This window comes from Lissotriton vulgaris, chromosome 2_1 (genome assembly GCF_964263255.1).
Source record: "Lissotriton vulgaris chromosome 2_1, aLisVul1.2, whole genome shotgun sequence".
Lineage (NCBI taxonomy): Eukaryota > Metazoa > Chordata > Amphibia > Caudata > Salamandridae > Lissotriton > Lissotriton vulgaris.
In genome coordinates, this window is record NC_141687.1 from 1410049275 (window position 1) to 1410063717 (window position 14443).

Here is a 14443-nt window from a genome sequence, read left to right on the forward strand (position 1 = left end):
TGTGAAAAAAGTTATGTGCAAGATCATCAGCAAACTTAGCCTCCCCACCCCCGCTGCTCACCTTTGTTCCAATGCTGCCAGCAGAGCGTGTTTCAAGAAAGGCTGAACAACGCATTGAGAGAAGGAAGAGCTACAAGCATGGCGGTAGGAAGGGAACCTGTAAGGAATGGAGAGGGATGGGAGGGGAGAGGGCAACACAGGGAAAAGAATGTTTTTGCCCCAAAGAAATGACCCGCTGGAGTTACGTGCGGAGTGCAGGAAACTTTACCTCCACACCCCCTCTCAGCTATTTTCCTAATGCTGACAACAGAGCATGTTTCTTGAAAGGCCGACCAAGCAAGCAATTAGAGGGGGTTGGGGGGGAGCTAATTTTTCCAGCAGTAGGAGGTGTCGAGCTGTAGGGGCCCTAAGGAGGAGTGAAACTCAGCAAAGCCTCATTAACGTGCAAATGGTCTTTCAAAGACCCATGAAGTGCTCGGGTGCGGCTGGGAAGCTGTCTCAGCGGGGGGTCAACACACGACAGGGGTGAGGTGGGAGGGATGATTGAAGCAGAAGCCCTTTGACCACAAAGGGCTTTGCGCGCCTGCAACATCATGTTCTTCCTCTGCCTCCAGCACGGATTTCGCGCCGCTCGCGTTTTAAAAGCGGCGGGGCGAATGGTCTCGTAGGGTTTCATAGAGTGCGCGCTGAATTCAGGACACTGCGCGCTCTAGGAGACCATCGTGCGCGCGTGCGCCCACGCGCGCGGCTTGGTGGGAACAGTGGGCAAGATCACTGAAAAGTTTGTCAATAGGCAGCTATCTGCCTTCTTGGAAGAGGCCAATATCCTTCACACCCACCAGTCAGGTTTACGACCCAGATATTCAACAGAATCTGCCTTGCTAGTGGTGGTAGGTTAATTGAAACTGACCCTGGACAGTGGAAAGAATGCAGTACTACTCCTATTGGATATGCCTGCTGCATTTGACACGATCTGCCACAATATTCTCCTAACCGAAATGAAAAATTACGGTATAGCACACACGGTCTTGGCCTGTATTCAGTCTTTTCTCCACAATCTCAGGCAAATGGTGGCATTAGGTTCTTTATTTTCTATAGAACGCTTTATCACGATGGGAGTACCACAGGGGTCTTCTCTTAGCCCTCTTTTCTTTAATAGCTACATGGCCCCACTTATATATCTCATATTTTCATTTCAAATTAAAACCACCTCTTATGCAGATGATACGCAGCTTATCTTAGTCTTAGACAGGGATTCAAATGAATCTGAATTGAACTTTAATAAATACTCAACAGAGGTCACTCTGTGGATGTAGGCCAACCACCTCAAGTGGAATACTGACAAGACCGAGATTATGCTAATTGGCAAGGACAACCCGTTTTACCCAATCAAGTGGTGGCCTGATGACATCCCGGCCCACCCAACACATAGTTACAACTCTGGTAGGGGAAGTTTGAAGCCACTCTTTCTTTTTGGCCACAAACCCTGGCAGTGGCAGGGATGTGCTTTAACCTGATCAAATCATTGACAATATTTGATCTCATCCCGGTTGCCGCAAGAAAAACAGTTGCAGTTACCCTGATCTTATCTAGATTGGAAAATTGCCACAGCTTATACGCTGGCGCAAATAAGCAGATCCTAAGAAAGTTACAGATGGTTCAAAACACAGCTGCTCGACTGGTACTGAAAGTGCCTGCTCGTTCATCAACTAGAAAAGCACTGCAAACTCTACACTGGTTGCCGACCCACAAGAGAATCCTATTCAAGGTACTACTTATCGCTTTCAGAGCTTTTAGGAAAATAGGACCACCATACCTGACCACTAGATTCACACAATATGTCGCTACTAGAACTCTCTCTCTCATCTTCATTAGCCAATTTGTTTAAACCACCCCCCCCCCCCTCCCCCCACCCCAGATTAAATCTAGAGGTGGGAAGTCTTTGGCCTGCCTAGGCACTACAGCATGGAACACCCTGCCTATACAACTAAGATTCATAGAATTGGAAACACTCTCCAGATAGCCTTTCAATAGAGAAAAACTAAATATACTGTATTTCACTATCCCAGTACATGTCCTACCTTTCAAATACACTGCACCCTGCCCATAGGGGTACCATGGGCCTACCTTAGGGGTAACTCGTGTAATAAAAGGGAAGGTTAGGGCTTGGCAAGTGGGTGCACTTGCCAAAGTCGACATCACAGTAAGAACTGTGCACAGACCCTGCAGTGGCTTGTCTGAGAACCTTTTGAAAGGCTGCTCATGTGGGTGGCACAATCAGTGCTGCAGGCCCACTGGCAGCATTTGATTTACAGGCCCTGGCACTCTCTGCACTTTACTAGGGACTTACCAGTAAATCAAGTATGCCAATCATGGAAACACCAATCCATAATACAATTTACAATAAGAGCACTTGCACTTTAACACTGAACAGCAGTGAGAAAGTGTGCAGGGCCACTAAACCAGACACAACAGAGTAAAAACCAGGAGGTCAGAAAGCAAAAAGACTGGGGAAACACGACAAAAGATGGCAGGTCTACCAATGAGTTTCTGAGTGGGTCTGTGGGTGGGTGCATGAGTGTCTCAGTGGGTCTGTGGCTGGATGCATGAGTATCTGAGTGAGTGGGTGCATGAGTGTCTGTTTGGGTCTGTCAGTGGTTGCATGGCAATAAACAAGTCGGGGCACACGGAGCAGGTCCTCATGCCAGCTCCCTCTTTGACAGTCCTCCTGTCCAGCTTGCCGGTCTGCTGCCCTCTGCCGCTTTGTGCTTCCTCTGCTTGTTTTCAGCAAATTTTTTCTCATCTCTGCTCTCTCCTGCCTTTTATTTTGCCTCCTTATGCTCATTCTGTCCGTTATTTTGTCTTTTTCTGCTCTCCCCTGACCATTATTCTTCCTCTTGCTGCTCATTTCTGACCTCTATATTGCCTCTTGCTGCTTGTTTCTGACCTCGGTTTTGCTTATTTCTGCTTGTTTTCACCTTTATTTTGCTTCATGCTTCTAGTTTTCTCACCTTTACATTGACTGCTCATTTCTCACCTTTATTTTGCATCTTGCTGCTGGGTTCTGACCTCTATTTTGCCTCTTTCTTCTTGTTTCTCACCTTTATTTTAGGGGTGGGTGGTAAACTCTGCTTCGCAAGCACCAAGTGAACTTCATCCCCCAACCAGTAATGCCAGGATGCATGTTTGCAGAGTGGTTGAGTAAAGGGGTGAGACTTCCGACGAGGATTGAGCAGTCCCACTGTGTGGGACTTACTGGTGGTAACAATAGAGGTTCTTGGCCCCGAATGACCATCAGCAGCCGAGGGGACTTCATCCCCCCAGTGAGTAGTGCGCCAGGTGGCTCATTTGCAAAGTGGTTGAGAAAGTGGATGGGGCCTCCGATGAGGTCTCAGCAATCCTGCTATGTGGGATTTATTGGTGGTAACAATATGGTTTCTTGTCCCCAACAACCCCCAGCAGCCAAAGGGACTTTATCCCCAACTTGTAGTGCACCAGGAGGCACTTTTGCAGAGTGGTCAATAAAGGGAGAGGCCTCCGATGAGGTCTCGGCTATCCTGCTGTGTGGGTCTTACTGGTGGTAACAGTGGGGGTTCTTAGGCCCCAACGACTCTCAGCAGCCAAGGGGAATTCATCCTCCCAACGAGTAGTGCGCCAGGAGGCCCGTTTTCAGAGTGGTTGAGAAAGGGGGTGGGCCTCAGATGAGATGCGATGGTGCTTGATCCATCCCTCTAATCACTGGTATTTCTCTGCATTTTCAATTACAGCGGCGCTTAGCCACCCCATAAAATCACGCTTAATCATTAGTGCCTGTGCAACAACATTGTTTGTGATAGATAGGCCGTGCTGGCTCTCCTCAGTTTATCAAGTCATTGGTGCTTTAAAACCAATACATGGGACATTTTCAGGACTGCATGCCTTTGGTTCTCCCCCCAATCCTTACGACAGTAGCCTTTCATTGTCACTTGAAGTCTGTTTCGCTTCTTTACCTCCCCAAAAGTCAGTGAGGCTTTCCCCCCCTTCATTGGCCCTCCCTTAAATTTCCTACTGTTTTCTATTCCCTCTTTTAAATCATGTGCCTCCCACATCGAATTCCACTGCCTAATCGCATGTTACCCAGTCTTAGCTCATTAGTGCTTTACCTTGTTTAGTATTCCTACCCTCACATCACCTAGAATTATTTGCAATGGACCCTCATGAAGGAAACTTTAGTAGGTCCAGTACTCTAAAAACTCAACATTTCTGGTTATTGTCCGATTGTGAGCAGATGGTCAGCCTCGGTGTATGTTGGGTGTTTTGTCACAGTAATCTAATAGGGTGTTTTTTTTGCCACATACTAGGTTTAAACATTGTCAGTGATACACATTGGAATCCTTTTAAAATGTGATGGTGCTATACGTTCAATTTATGCCAAAAATTTTGCTTTGGGCGTATTAAGCTAGTTGGACTGCACGTAAGAAGTAGTGCACTTCAGTACCAGTGCTTTAGGGCAAATCTCTCTTTTAATTTTGTTGCAGTGTTTTTATTTTTATACATTCATTTTCTTTTGCATAACTTTGCATGTTTGCTAATGCTTGTTTTTAACCCAGCCATTTCAAAATAACATGTTCAAAACACAGCGTGTCCTTTTCTTAGAGAACTTTATCTAATACATGCAAAAGGATTCAATTATTAAGTTTTTGTTAAGTTTGTGCTTCTGTTTTTTACTATAATATGGTACATTTTTCTACATGATCATTCAGCTGTAAACAAAAAAAATAAGTAAAAAGCATTGTCATTTACAACCCCAATAGCTCTAACTTTTACAAATGCGAGACCTATTGCATTGCTAATGTTTGTTAGAGGCTTTCTACTTGCCAACCTGAGTGGAGATGTCTGCCAATTATGAAAAATTGTGTAATATATGCGCTGATATCTAATTGCATTATTGGTTCTTATATGCATTGAGCTACTGGGACATATATATATGTGTAACCTTTGCCAAATTGATACAATACATGGTTACATTTGCTATATTTTGTTATGTATCTGAAAATTTGAATAATGAAATAACACAAATATTTGTAATCGATGGTAAATTGTGCCTTAAAAGTTCAAATTTGATGAAACAAAAAGTTATTTATGCCACTCATTGTTTTTTTTTTAAATAAAGAAAATATATGCTGGTATTTGTGTTATACGAAAAAAAGTTTCTTGATACTTGACAGTAAGGAAGTGCCTCCTAACCTTGTCTTTTAGTTATGTCTGAAATCTGGCATTTGTTCAAAAGTACTTTATGTATGATCATTAATGTAAGACCACTGTTTGCAAGCTTAATATTTGTCCTTTTAATTATCATATAAAATTAGCAAACTCTGGCTATACTCGTTAATGTGGAGTACACCAGTTCTACAGAAGTTGAAATGTAAACAGTTATGATTCAAATTCGAACATATTCAATTGAAATTAACAAAATACTTTAAATAATAAATTTGCTTACTGACAAGTATTTTTCTTTGTGTTTTAAGTTCATGTTGTTGGCACTTGCATGCATTTCAATGAGTCCTAAGGTTAATAATAAAGTCACACAAGTTACTGTCTCCAAAGCAGAAATTCAAGAATATCTAAAGTTTTGAGTTTTTTTTGTGTTCCCTATTGAGGTTACCATAGCCCACTGGACCTGTACCCAGAATTTCATAGGATTGCCGTTGATCCTTCCATTCACAGCGTGCCTGAGGGGAGGCCTGTCACTGTCTGCGTGGGCAAGGAATGGTATCGATTTCCTAGCAGTTTTTTTCTTCCAGAAAAGTAAGTTATTCTAAAATCTGTGATGCACAATCAATCTATCTGTAATTTTCAGTCAGTCATGTAATGCTTACTTAGCCCACGATGAGTGTTTCCTTTTGTCTTGTAACAGATCAGGAAGTTTTAAATGTGCAGGTTAAGTGCTGTCTTAAACTAGGAAGTGTAAACCAAACAGGGGTGGCTCCTCCGCAGTGGCGCAGGAGTGATGCCCCAATTGCTTGAGCCAGCAGCTGAAAGATAAAAAGATATTTTATCATTGTGTTATTTTTCAGCTGTTGGCTCAGCCAGCATGTGTAGGGAAGCACTGGGCCATAGGAGCGGGGAGGAGGACTTGTTGGTGGTCTCCTTTTTTATTATTATTAACCCCCCCATGCTGCCCTGGCGACCCCCCCCCCTCCTCCCACATTTTGTTTGTGCTGGCCACCACTGAAACCAAAAGCATCTCCTTACCTACACCAAATGATTTTAGAGAAAAGATCTGATGCAGATATATCATAATTCTGGACCATGATATGTAATAATAATAAAATCAAGTAAGGGTGCTTGATCATTGATATGTGAAAGAATCTGATTGGAGGTATATTTCAAAAATAATTGTGATACCATCCATTAAAAAGAAAAAAACATTCTTAAAAATAAAGACTAGTGAGGGGGCGTGGCTTCCAAGTCAAGGTGGTGGTAGTGTTTTAATCCAGCTCCCGACGAGCCCTGTACCAATCTGTGAGCATCCTTGGCCCGGCAGCAATCCCAGATATCTCTCTCACAGCTGAGGGTGGCGAGGCAACACCAGGACGCAATTTTGCCTGTGCTGCCGTCATTGATCACGCTTATTGCCCCGAGTTGCAGCTGACTGCATGCCACAGGCAAGATGGCGGCCGCGCCCTAGGCTCTGTTTTGTCCCGGACCACTGGCTCCCTGAGCGATGCACGCCAGGCTGACCGTGCACTACGCCTCTCGATCCTTGGCACCTACTACCGCCCAGGACCTGGGCCGGTGCTGAATCCATGGGGTTACGACGCAGTGGTTTTGGGTCATTTCCTACGGATCTGGGCACAGCCACTATTGTGGTGCTCCCCTAGTCAGGTCAGCCTCCTGACCAGTGCTCCCCTTATAGGCCTATCTGTTTCATCAACACCAATCTTGAGGTGTTTGTGAAGGGTATGGCTATGTGGTTGAGTCAAGCTCTTTCCCATTTGATCCACCTGGACCAATGTGGCTATATGCCCCACAGGAGTACCCGTCACTGTATCCGCCGGGTCCAACTAGCTGTGTCCCAAGCACATTATTTATTTATTTATTTACATGACTTATAAAGCGCATAATCAACTAACAGGCATCCTGGCGCTGGCAGCAACAGACTGAAACGACACTGAGACTAACCGTCAACTGAATCATGGGGAACAGTCAGGTTTATAATCTCCTTCTAAAAGGGAGGAGGTCAGTAACTTACCTAAGCTCCAAAGGGAGTTTGTTCCATAATTTAGCGGCAGCTACACCAAAGGATCTACCCCCTGCCTTAACTTTCTTGAACCTAGGTATCCTCACCAGTCTCTCCTAAGAGGAGCGAAGATTTCGCCCAGGAACATACCACGCAAACTTCCTTTGCCTTAATTTTCTTGAACCTAGGTATCCTCACCAGTCTCGCCTAAGAGAAGCGAAGATTTCGCCCAGGAACATACCACGCAAACTTCCTTTGCATGGGAGCAGGTCCCAGCCCATGAAGGGCCTTAAACACCAGAGAGAGAGACTTAAACTGGACTCTCTGTCTCAGAGGGAGCCAGTGCAGCTGAGCCAAAGTCATGGAGGAGGACAACCTCCTCTAATAATGGCAAGGAAGCAGGCCACCGTTTCGAAACCTGAGCTTCCATGGTAAGTTTGCTATTAAACATTACGCCCAGGTTACAAACCGTATTCACTGACTGAACTGAAGGCGAGGTGTCAGTAGGCCAAAAATTGCTAGGCAGCACAGAAGGAACCCTTTCCCTTGGGCAATAAAGCACCTCCGTTTTACCTGCATTACATTGCAGAGAATTTACCTTCAACCAAAGCGCCGTATCTCGCAGGCAGTTATGAAATGCTTCAAGTGAAGTCGAATGATCACCCTCAAGGGAGAGAATCAGCTGTGTGTCATCAGCATAATTTACGATGTCAATGTTATGTTCTTTGATGACCGCAATCATGGGTTTCATATAGATGTTGAAAAAGATCGGGATGATTGCCGAGCCCTGTGGTACGCCATGCAACACTGTATCAGCAGCCCCACAGCCCTGCTCCTAATTGATTTTACGAAGGCCTTTGATACTGTTGTATTTACCATCCTGGGCGTGATGTTGCAAAGGGCAGGTTTCAGGCTCCTCTTCCGTAAACTTGTTGTCCTCTACGCCAGGCCCAGTGCCCAGGTTCTGGTCAATGTTACCATTTCACTGTCTTTTCCGATTTGTAGAGCTACCCTTCAGGGCTGTCCCTTTTCCTCTCTTTTATTTGCGTTGGCAATCGAGCCTGGGAAGGGGCCCGAAGGAGACCATAGCCCTATGCACAGACGACCTTCTGTTATTCTTTGCAGACCAACTATACTCGGGCCCTCAATGCCTGGAGATTCTCCATCTTTATGAGGAGGCCTCCGGACTTTGGATCACCAAAACTCAATCCCTGTTGGTGCCGATTGAGGGCGATGCCGTTGGACATTCCTGGTGTCTCTGGAACCTGCTGCGCCGTTTTCCTTTAAATGCCTAGGCATGGAATCCTAACTTGTGCCCCTTATGACTGGGTTGAATAGGGACCTACAGCGGTGGGTGCCTTTGAATGCTCTGGAGCATGTAGCATTGCTTAAAATGATGTTTTTCCCACTTTTCTTCTATGTCCTTGCAAAATATCCACATCAAATTCCCAGGTGATGGTTTCAAACATTGGCATCGAAAATAGCAGCCTTCCTGGGCAGGAGGTCACCACTGAGGGACGTTTGTTAATGGCAGGCACTCTCCCTACGATTGGGGGCTGGGGATGGCAGACGTGTATGGCTACCTCAATCAATAAGGTATTTATAAAGTGCATTACTCACCCGTGAGGGTCTCAAGGGTCTTGGGGAGAAGGGGGAGGGGGGGAGTGCAGCTCCAGTTCAGTCGAAGAGCTAGGTCTTGAGGTTCTTCCTGAAGGTGTGCAGGGTGGGGGGCGCGTCTGATGTTGATTGGGAGCTCATTCCATGCTTTGGCGATGACGTAGGAGAAGGCTCTTCCACCTGCTCTGATTCTGCGAATGCAGGGGGTCTCTGCCAGGGCGAGGTCGGCGGAGCAGAGGTTCCTTTTGGGTACGTGGAAGGAGACTCTCTCATTGAGGTATTTGTGTCCGATGTTGTGGAGGGATTTGAAGGTGAGGGTGAGTAGTTTGAAGGTTATTCTCTTCTCGGCGGGGAGCCAGTGGAAGTCTCGTAAGTGTTGGGTAATGTGTTCGTGCCGTGGGGTACCGAGGACGAGTCTGGCTGCGGTGCTCTGGATGGTGTGGAGCTTGTGTAGGAGAGTTCTGTTGATTCCGGTGTAGAGGGCGTTGCCGTAGTCCAGTCTGCTGCGGGGGTATGGGAGGAGGGTGGTGTTGAGGTGTTCTGTGATCTTGCTCCAGTTCCTTTGTGGCGGGCGTGGGGTGGGTTTGGGTGCAGAGTTGGTGTTGAAGGTTACGTGCGTGGGTGATGGGTTTTCTACATTCTGGAGTATCCATATGAAGGTCTTGCGGAGGATGCAAAGGCAGTTGAAACTGGTGGAGGCGATTGAGTTGATCTGACGGGTCATACTGAGGGAGGAGTCAAGGATGATGCTGAGGTTATGTGCGTCGTGTGTAGGGGTGGGAGGACTTCGGAGTGCGGAGGGCCACCAGGTGTTGTCCCAATACAGGTGGAAAGTCCGAGGATGAGGACCTCTGCCTTCTCTGAGTTGAGTTTCAGGCAGCTTTTTTTCATCCAGGTTGCGACGTCCTTCATTCCTTCCGGGAAACAGAGTCTGGTGTCTTCGGGGTTCTTTGTGAGGGAGAGGATGAGCTGCGTGTAGTCGGCTTAAGATTCTATGCTCAGCCCATGCTGTCTGACGATGGTGGTGAGGGGGGCCATGTAGATGTTGAAGAGTGTGGGGCTGAGGGAAGATCCTTGGGGTACTACACATTTGATCTCTGTGGGTTCGGAGAGGAAAGGAGGGAGTCTGATCCTCTGGGTTCTTCTGGAGAGAAAGGATCGGATCCAGTTGAGGGCGGTTCCTCGTATCCCAGCATGGTGGAGTCTGGCTAGCGAGAGTGCGATGTGAGACGACATCGAAGGCTGCGGAGTGGTCTAGTACGATGAGGGCCGCAGTGTGTTCCTGGTCGAGTAGCATGCGGATGTCATCTGTCGCGCCGAGGAGTGCGGTTTCAGTGCTGTGGTTGCTGCGGAATCCAGACTGGGAGGAGTCTAGGATGGAGTTCTCTTCGATGAAGGCGGACAGTTGAGCGTTCACAAGTCCTTCGGTGACTTTGGCAGTGAAGGGGAGGAAAGAGATGGGTCAGTAGTTTTTCAGGTCCGTCGGGTCGGCTGTGGGCTTTTTGAGGAGAGGCTTAACCTCAGCCTGCTTCCAGTCGTCGGGGAAGATGCTGGACTTGAAGGAGGTGTTGATGGTCCATCCTAGTTCAGGTGCGATGGCGGCGGCGGCCCTGTGGTGGATGTGCCTGAGGGGTCCGTGGGGGCTCCTCAGTGGGCGTTCATCATGGTTGGGGTGGTGTTTTCTACAGTGGCAGGGTTCAAGGTTGTGATGGTTGGCTCTTTGTCGGTGGTGGGGGGTGGGGTTGTGTCTGGTGTTTGTTCGCTGAAGTTATCATAGAGGGCCTTGATTTTCGGATGGAAGTAGGAGCTGAGCTTGTTGCAGAGTTCTTGGGATGGTGTAACGTCCGTGGCTTCGCTGGGGGGTTTCGTGAATTGCTGTATGATGTTGAAGAGTTCTTTGGCATTGGCCATGTTGGTGTGGATTTTGTTCTTGATGAAAGTCCGCCTGGTGTCTCTTAGGAGCTGGTGGTGGTCCTTCAGGGCATTCCTGTAGCTGTTCAGGTCTTCCCATTTCGCCAGGTTTTCTCGAGGCATCTGCAGGAACGCTTGGCTTCTTGGAGTTCAGTGGTGAACCAGACAGCCTTTAGGGGGCGTTGTTTGGCAGGGTGTCAGAAGGGTGCAAGCTTGTCGGGGCAGCTGGTGATCCAGCGGTGCAGTTCCTTGGCTGTGGAGTTGGCATCAGTCTTGGCGCGCGGGGGTCTAGGAGGAGGGTGGTGTTGAGGTGTTCTGTGATCTTGCTCCAGTTTCTTTGTGGCGGGCGTGGGCCGGGTTTGGGTGCAGAGGTGGTGTTGAAGGTTACGTGAACGCAGTGGTGGTCCGTCCAGAGGGTCTGCGAGGTGTGGCTGAAGTGGATGTTAGTCCCTCTTGCGAAGATGGGATAAAGGGTGTGTCCTGCTCTGTGAGTGGGGGTGGTGACGAGTTTCTTAAGTCCGAGGTTGGAAAGGAAGGTGATGGAGTCGGGGTTGCTGCGATTGTTGAGGTGGAAGTTCAGGTCTCCGAGTAGGATGTAGTCCGTGGATGTGATGGCGTGGGGTGCGACGAGATCGGCAATGGTGGTTGCGGACTGGGTGCAAGGTCCCGGAGGTCTGTAGGCGAGGGTGCCCTGCAGCATGGTCCTGGGCATGGTCTGGATCTGGAAGTGGAGGATGTGGGACACCCCCGCGCCGCACGGCCACCAGCTGCTGCGTGTGCCCCTTGGCTCCCTCTGCCTCGCTGCTGCCTCGTTTGCCGGCTGCCGCCGCTGCGAGTGATTTTGCCCTTGTTTTTATGGTTCTTTGTGCTTGTTTGGTGTAAACTCTATTTTTCCCCTGTATTTGCGCTTATTTGTGCCTGTTTTTACTGTAATCTCATTTATTTCCGTGTTTGCTCTCCTTCCTTGTTGTCCGCCTACCTCGCCGCCCCCCGCCCTCCCTTCCCGCCGCTTGTCCCCGCCCCTTTTTTTGCCTTCTGTAACCCTCCCCGCTCCCGCCTCCCAGCTGCTCCGCCCACCCGCGCACTTGGCCTTAAAAGGCGACCGTGCGACGCAGGTGAGTGTGACCCACTTGTGGGACACCCCCGCGCCGCACGGCCACCAGCTGCTGCGTGTGCCCCTTGGCGCCCTCTGCCTCGCTGCTGCCTCGTTTGCCGGCTGCCGCCGCTGCGAGTGATTTTGCCCTTGTTTTTACGGTTCTTTGTGCTTGTTTGGTGTAAACTCTATTTTTCCCCTGTATTTGCGCTTATTTGTGCCTGTTTTTACTGTAATCTCATTTATTTCCGTGTTTGCTCTCCTTCCTTGTTGTCCGCCTCCCTTCCCGCCCCCCGCCCTCCCTTCCCGCCACCGCCGCTTGTCCCCGCCCCTTTTTTTGCCTTCTGTAACCCTCCCCGCTCCCGCCTCCCAGCTGCTCCGCCCACCCGCGCACTTGGCCTTAAAAGGCGACCGTGCGACGCAGGTGAGTGTGACCCACTTGTGGGACACCCCCGCGCCGCACGGCCACCAGCTGCTGCGTGTGCCCCTGGCGCCCTCTGCCTCGCTGCTGCCTCGTTTGCCGGCTGCCGCCGCTGCGAGTGATTTTGCCCTTGTTTTTACGGTTCTTTGTGCTTGTTTGGTGTAAACTCTATTTTTCCCCTGTATTTGCACTTTTTGTGCCTGTTTTTACTGTAATCTCATTTATTTCCGTGTTTGCTCTCCTTCCTTGTTGTCCGCCTACCTCGCCGCCCCCCGCCCTCCCTTCCCGCCACCGCCGCTTGTCCCCGCCCCTTTTTTTGCCTTCTGTAACCCTCCCCGCTCCCGCCTCCCAGCTGCTCCGCCCACCCGCGCACTTCGCCTTAAATGGCGACCGTGCGAACGCGCAGCCGGCGCGCCGATTGTGCGCCGAAGGCGCGCCAAAGGTAAGCCCGTCTGCGCCCGTCCGCGACCGGTACGCGCCCAGCGCCAGGACCCCTGGCCCACGAAGACCCCGACCTACCCGCCTGACGTACTCCGCCGCCACCCTCATCGCACTCAACACCGGCCGACTCCCAGAATGCCACCAAGCCACTCCTAGACGCACCCACGGACCTTTCAGCTGCCACACCTGCAAATTCTCCTGCATCCGGACCAGCCCCGCACCAGCACCCGCCAAGTCGAACACCAGCAGCACCCACCTCAAGTGCATCCTGCTCAACACCCGCTCCGTCCACAGACACGCCATCGAACTCTGGAACCTCCTAGACGCCACAGCCCCTGACGTTGCCTTCCTCACGGAGACCTGGATGAACGCCTCTTCAGCGCCCGACATCGCCATCGCCATCCCAGAGGGCTACAAGATCGTCCGTAGGGACCGAAACGCCAACCAGATGGGAGGAGGCATCGCCATCATCCACAGAAACACCATCCGCCTCACGACCAGCACCGACAACACCCTGACCAGCGCCGAACACCTGCATTTCCAGATCCACACCAACCCGAACACCACCCTCAGAGGCACCCTGATCTACCGACCCCCTGGACCACGCACACAATTCAGCGAGGACATCGCCGACTTCATCAGCCCGCATGCCCTCCCCTCCGCTGACTACATCCTCCTGGGAGACCTCAACTTCCATCTGGAGAACAACAACGACCACAACACCAGCACCCTGCTCGACAACCTCGCCAACCTGGGACTCAAGCAACTGGTGTCCACCCCCACCCACCTCGCCGGACACACACTCGACGCCGTCTTCTCATCCAGCACAGACATCGACTTCAGCCACGCCACAGAGCTTCAATGGACGGACCACAGCTGCGTCCACTTCACCTTCAAGAGAACGACGACCCACCATCACCAGCAACAGACCGCCCGCAGAAGCTGGAACAAGATCACAGCAGACCAGCTCGCCACCTCCCTGAGCCAGCACCCTCCTGCCAGCTCAGCGAACCCCAGCCAGGCCGCCGACAACCTCACGAAGTGGATCAGCAACTGCGCTGACGAACTCGCCCCGCTGAGGACCCCGCCTAGCAGACCCGGCAGCAAGAAGGCCCCATGGTTCACCGACGAACTCAAGAGCTCCAAGAAGAACTGCCGAGCCCTCGAGAAAGTCTGGAAAAGGGAACCGACACCGGACAACAGGACCTCCTACAAACTTGCCACCCGGAAACACCACCAGCTGATCCGCGCAGCCAAGAAAACAGCATTCAAGGACCGGCTGGACAACAACGCACACAACGGCAAGGAACTCTTCAACATCGTGAAAGAGCTTTCCAACCCCAGCGCAGAAAACAACGACATCACCCCATCGCAAGACCTCTGCAACTCCCTCGCCTCATACTTCCACAACAAGATCACGGACATACACAGCAGTTTCAACAACCAACCAACGCACACCATGACCTACCAACCTCCCCCCCCCACCACCACCCTCCACGCCTGGACCCCGATCAGCACCGAAGACACCATCCGCACGATGAACTCCATTCACTCCGGATCACCGACCGACCCCTGCCCTCACCACGTCTTCAACAGGGCCGACGCTGTCATCGCACCCCACCTGCGAGACATCATCAACACCTCCTTCGAAACCGCCATCTTCCCTGAGAGCTGGAAACACGCTGAACTCAGCGCCCTACTCAAGAAACCAACAGCGGACCCCACCGACCTCAAGAAT

General features: G+C 50.2%; 1 protein-coding gene across 2 annotated transcripts in view; it reads left to right on the forward strand.

Moving 5' to 3' along the window:
- ALG9 (ALG9 alpha-1,2-mannosyltransferase) overlaps positions 1-14443 on the forward strand; it is an 810763-nt gene that overhangs the window by 372849 nt on the left and 423471 nt on the right. For both annotated transcript variants that reach the window (XM_086957174.1, XM_086957175.1), the window contains one exon: positions 5640-5787. In XM_086957174.1, the coding sequence (XP_086813300.1) occupies positions 5640-5787 (148 nt within the window). The remainder of the gene's footprint in view (positions 1-5639; positions 5788-14443) is intronic.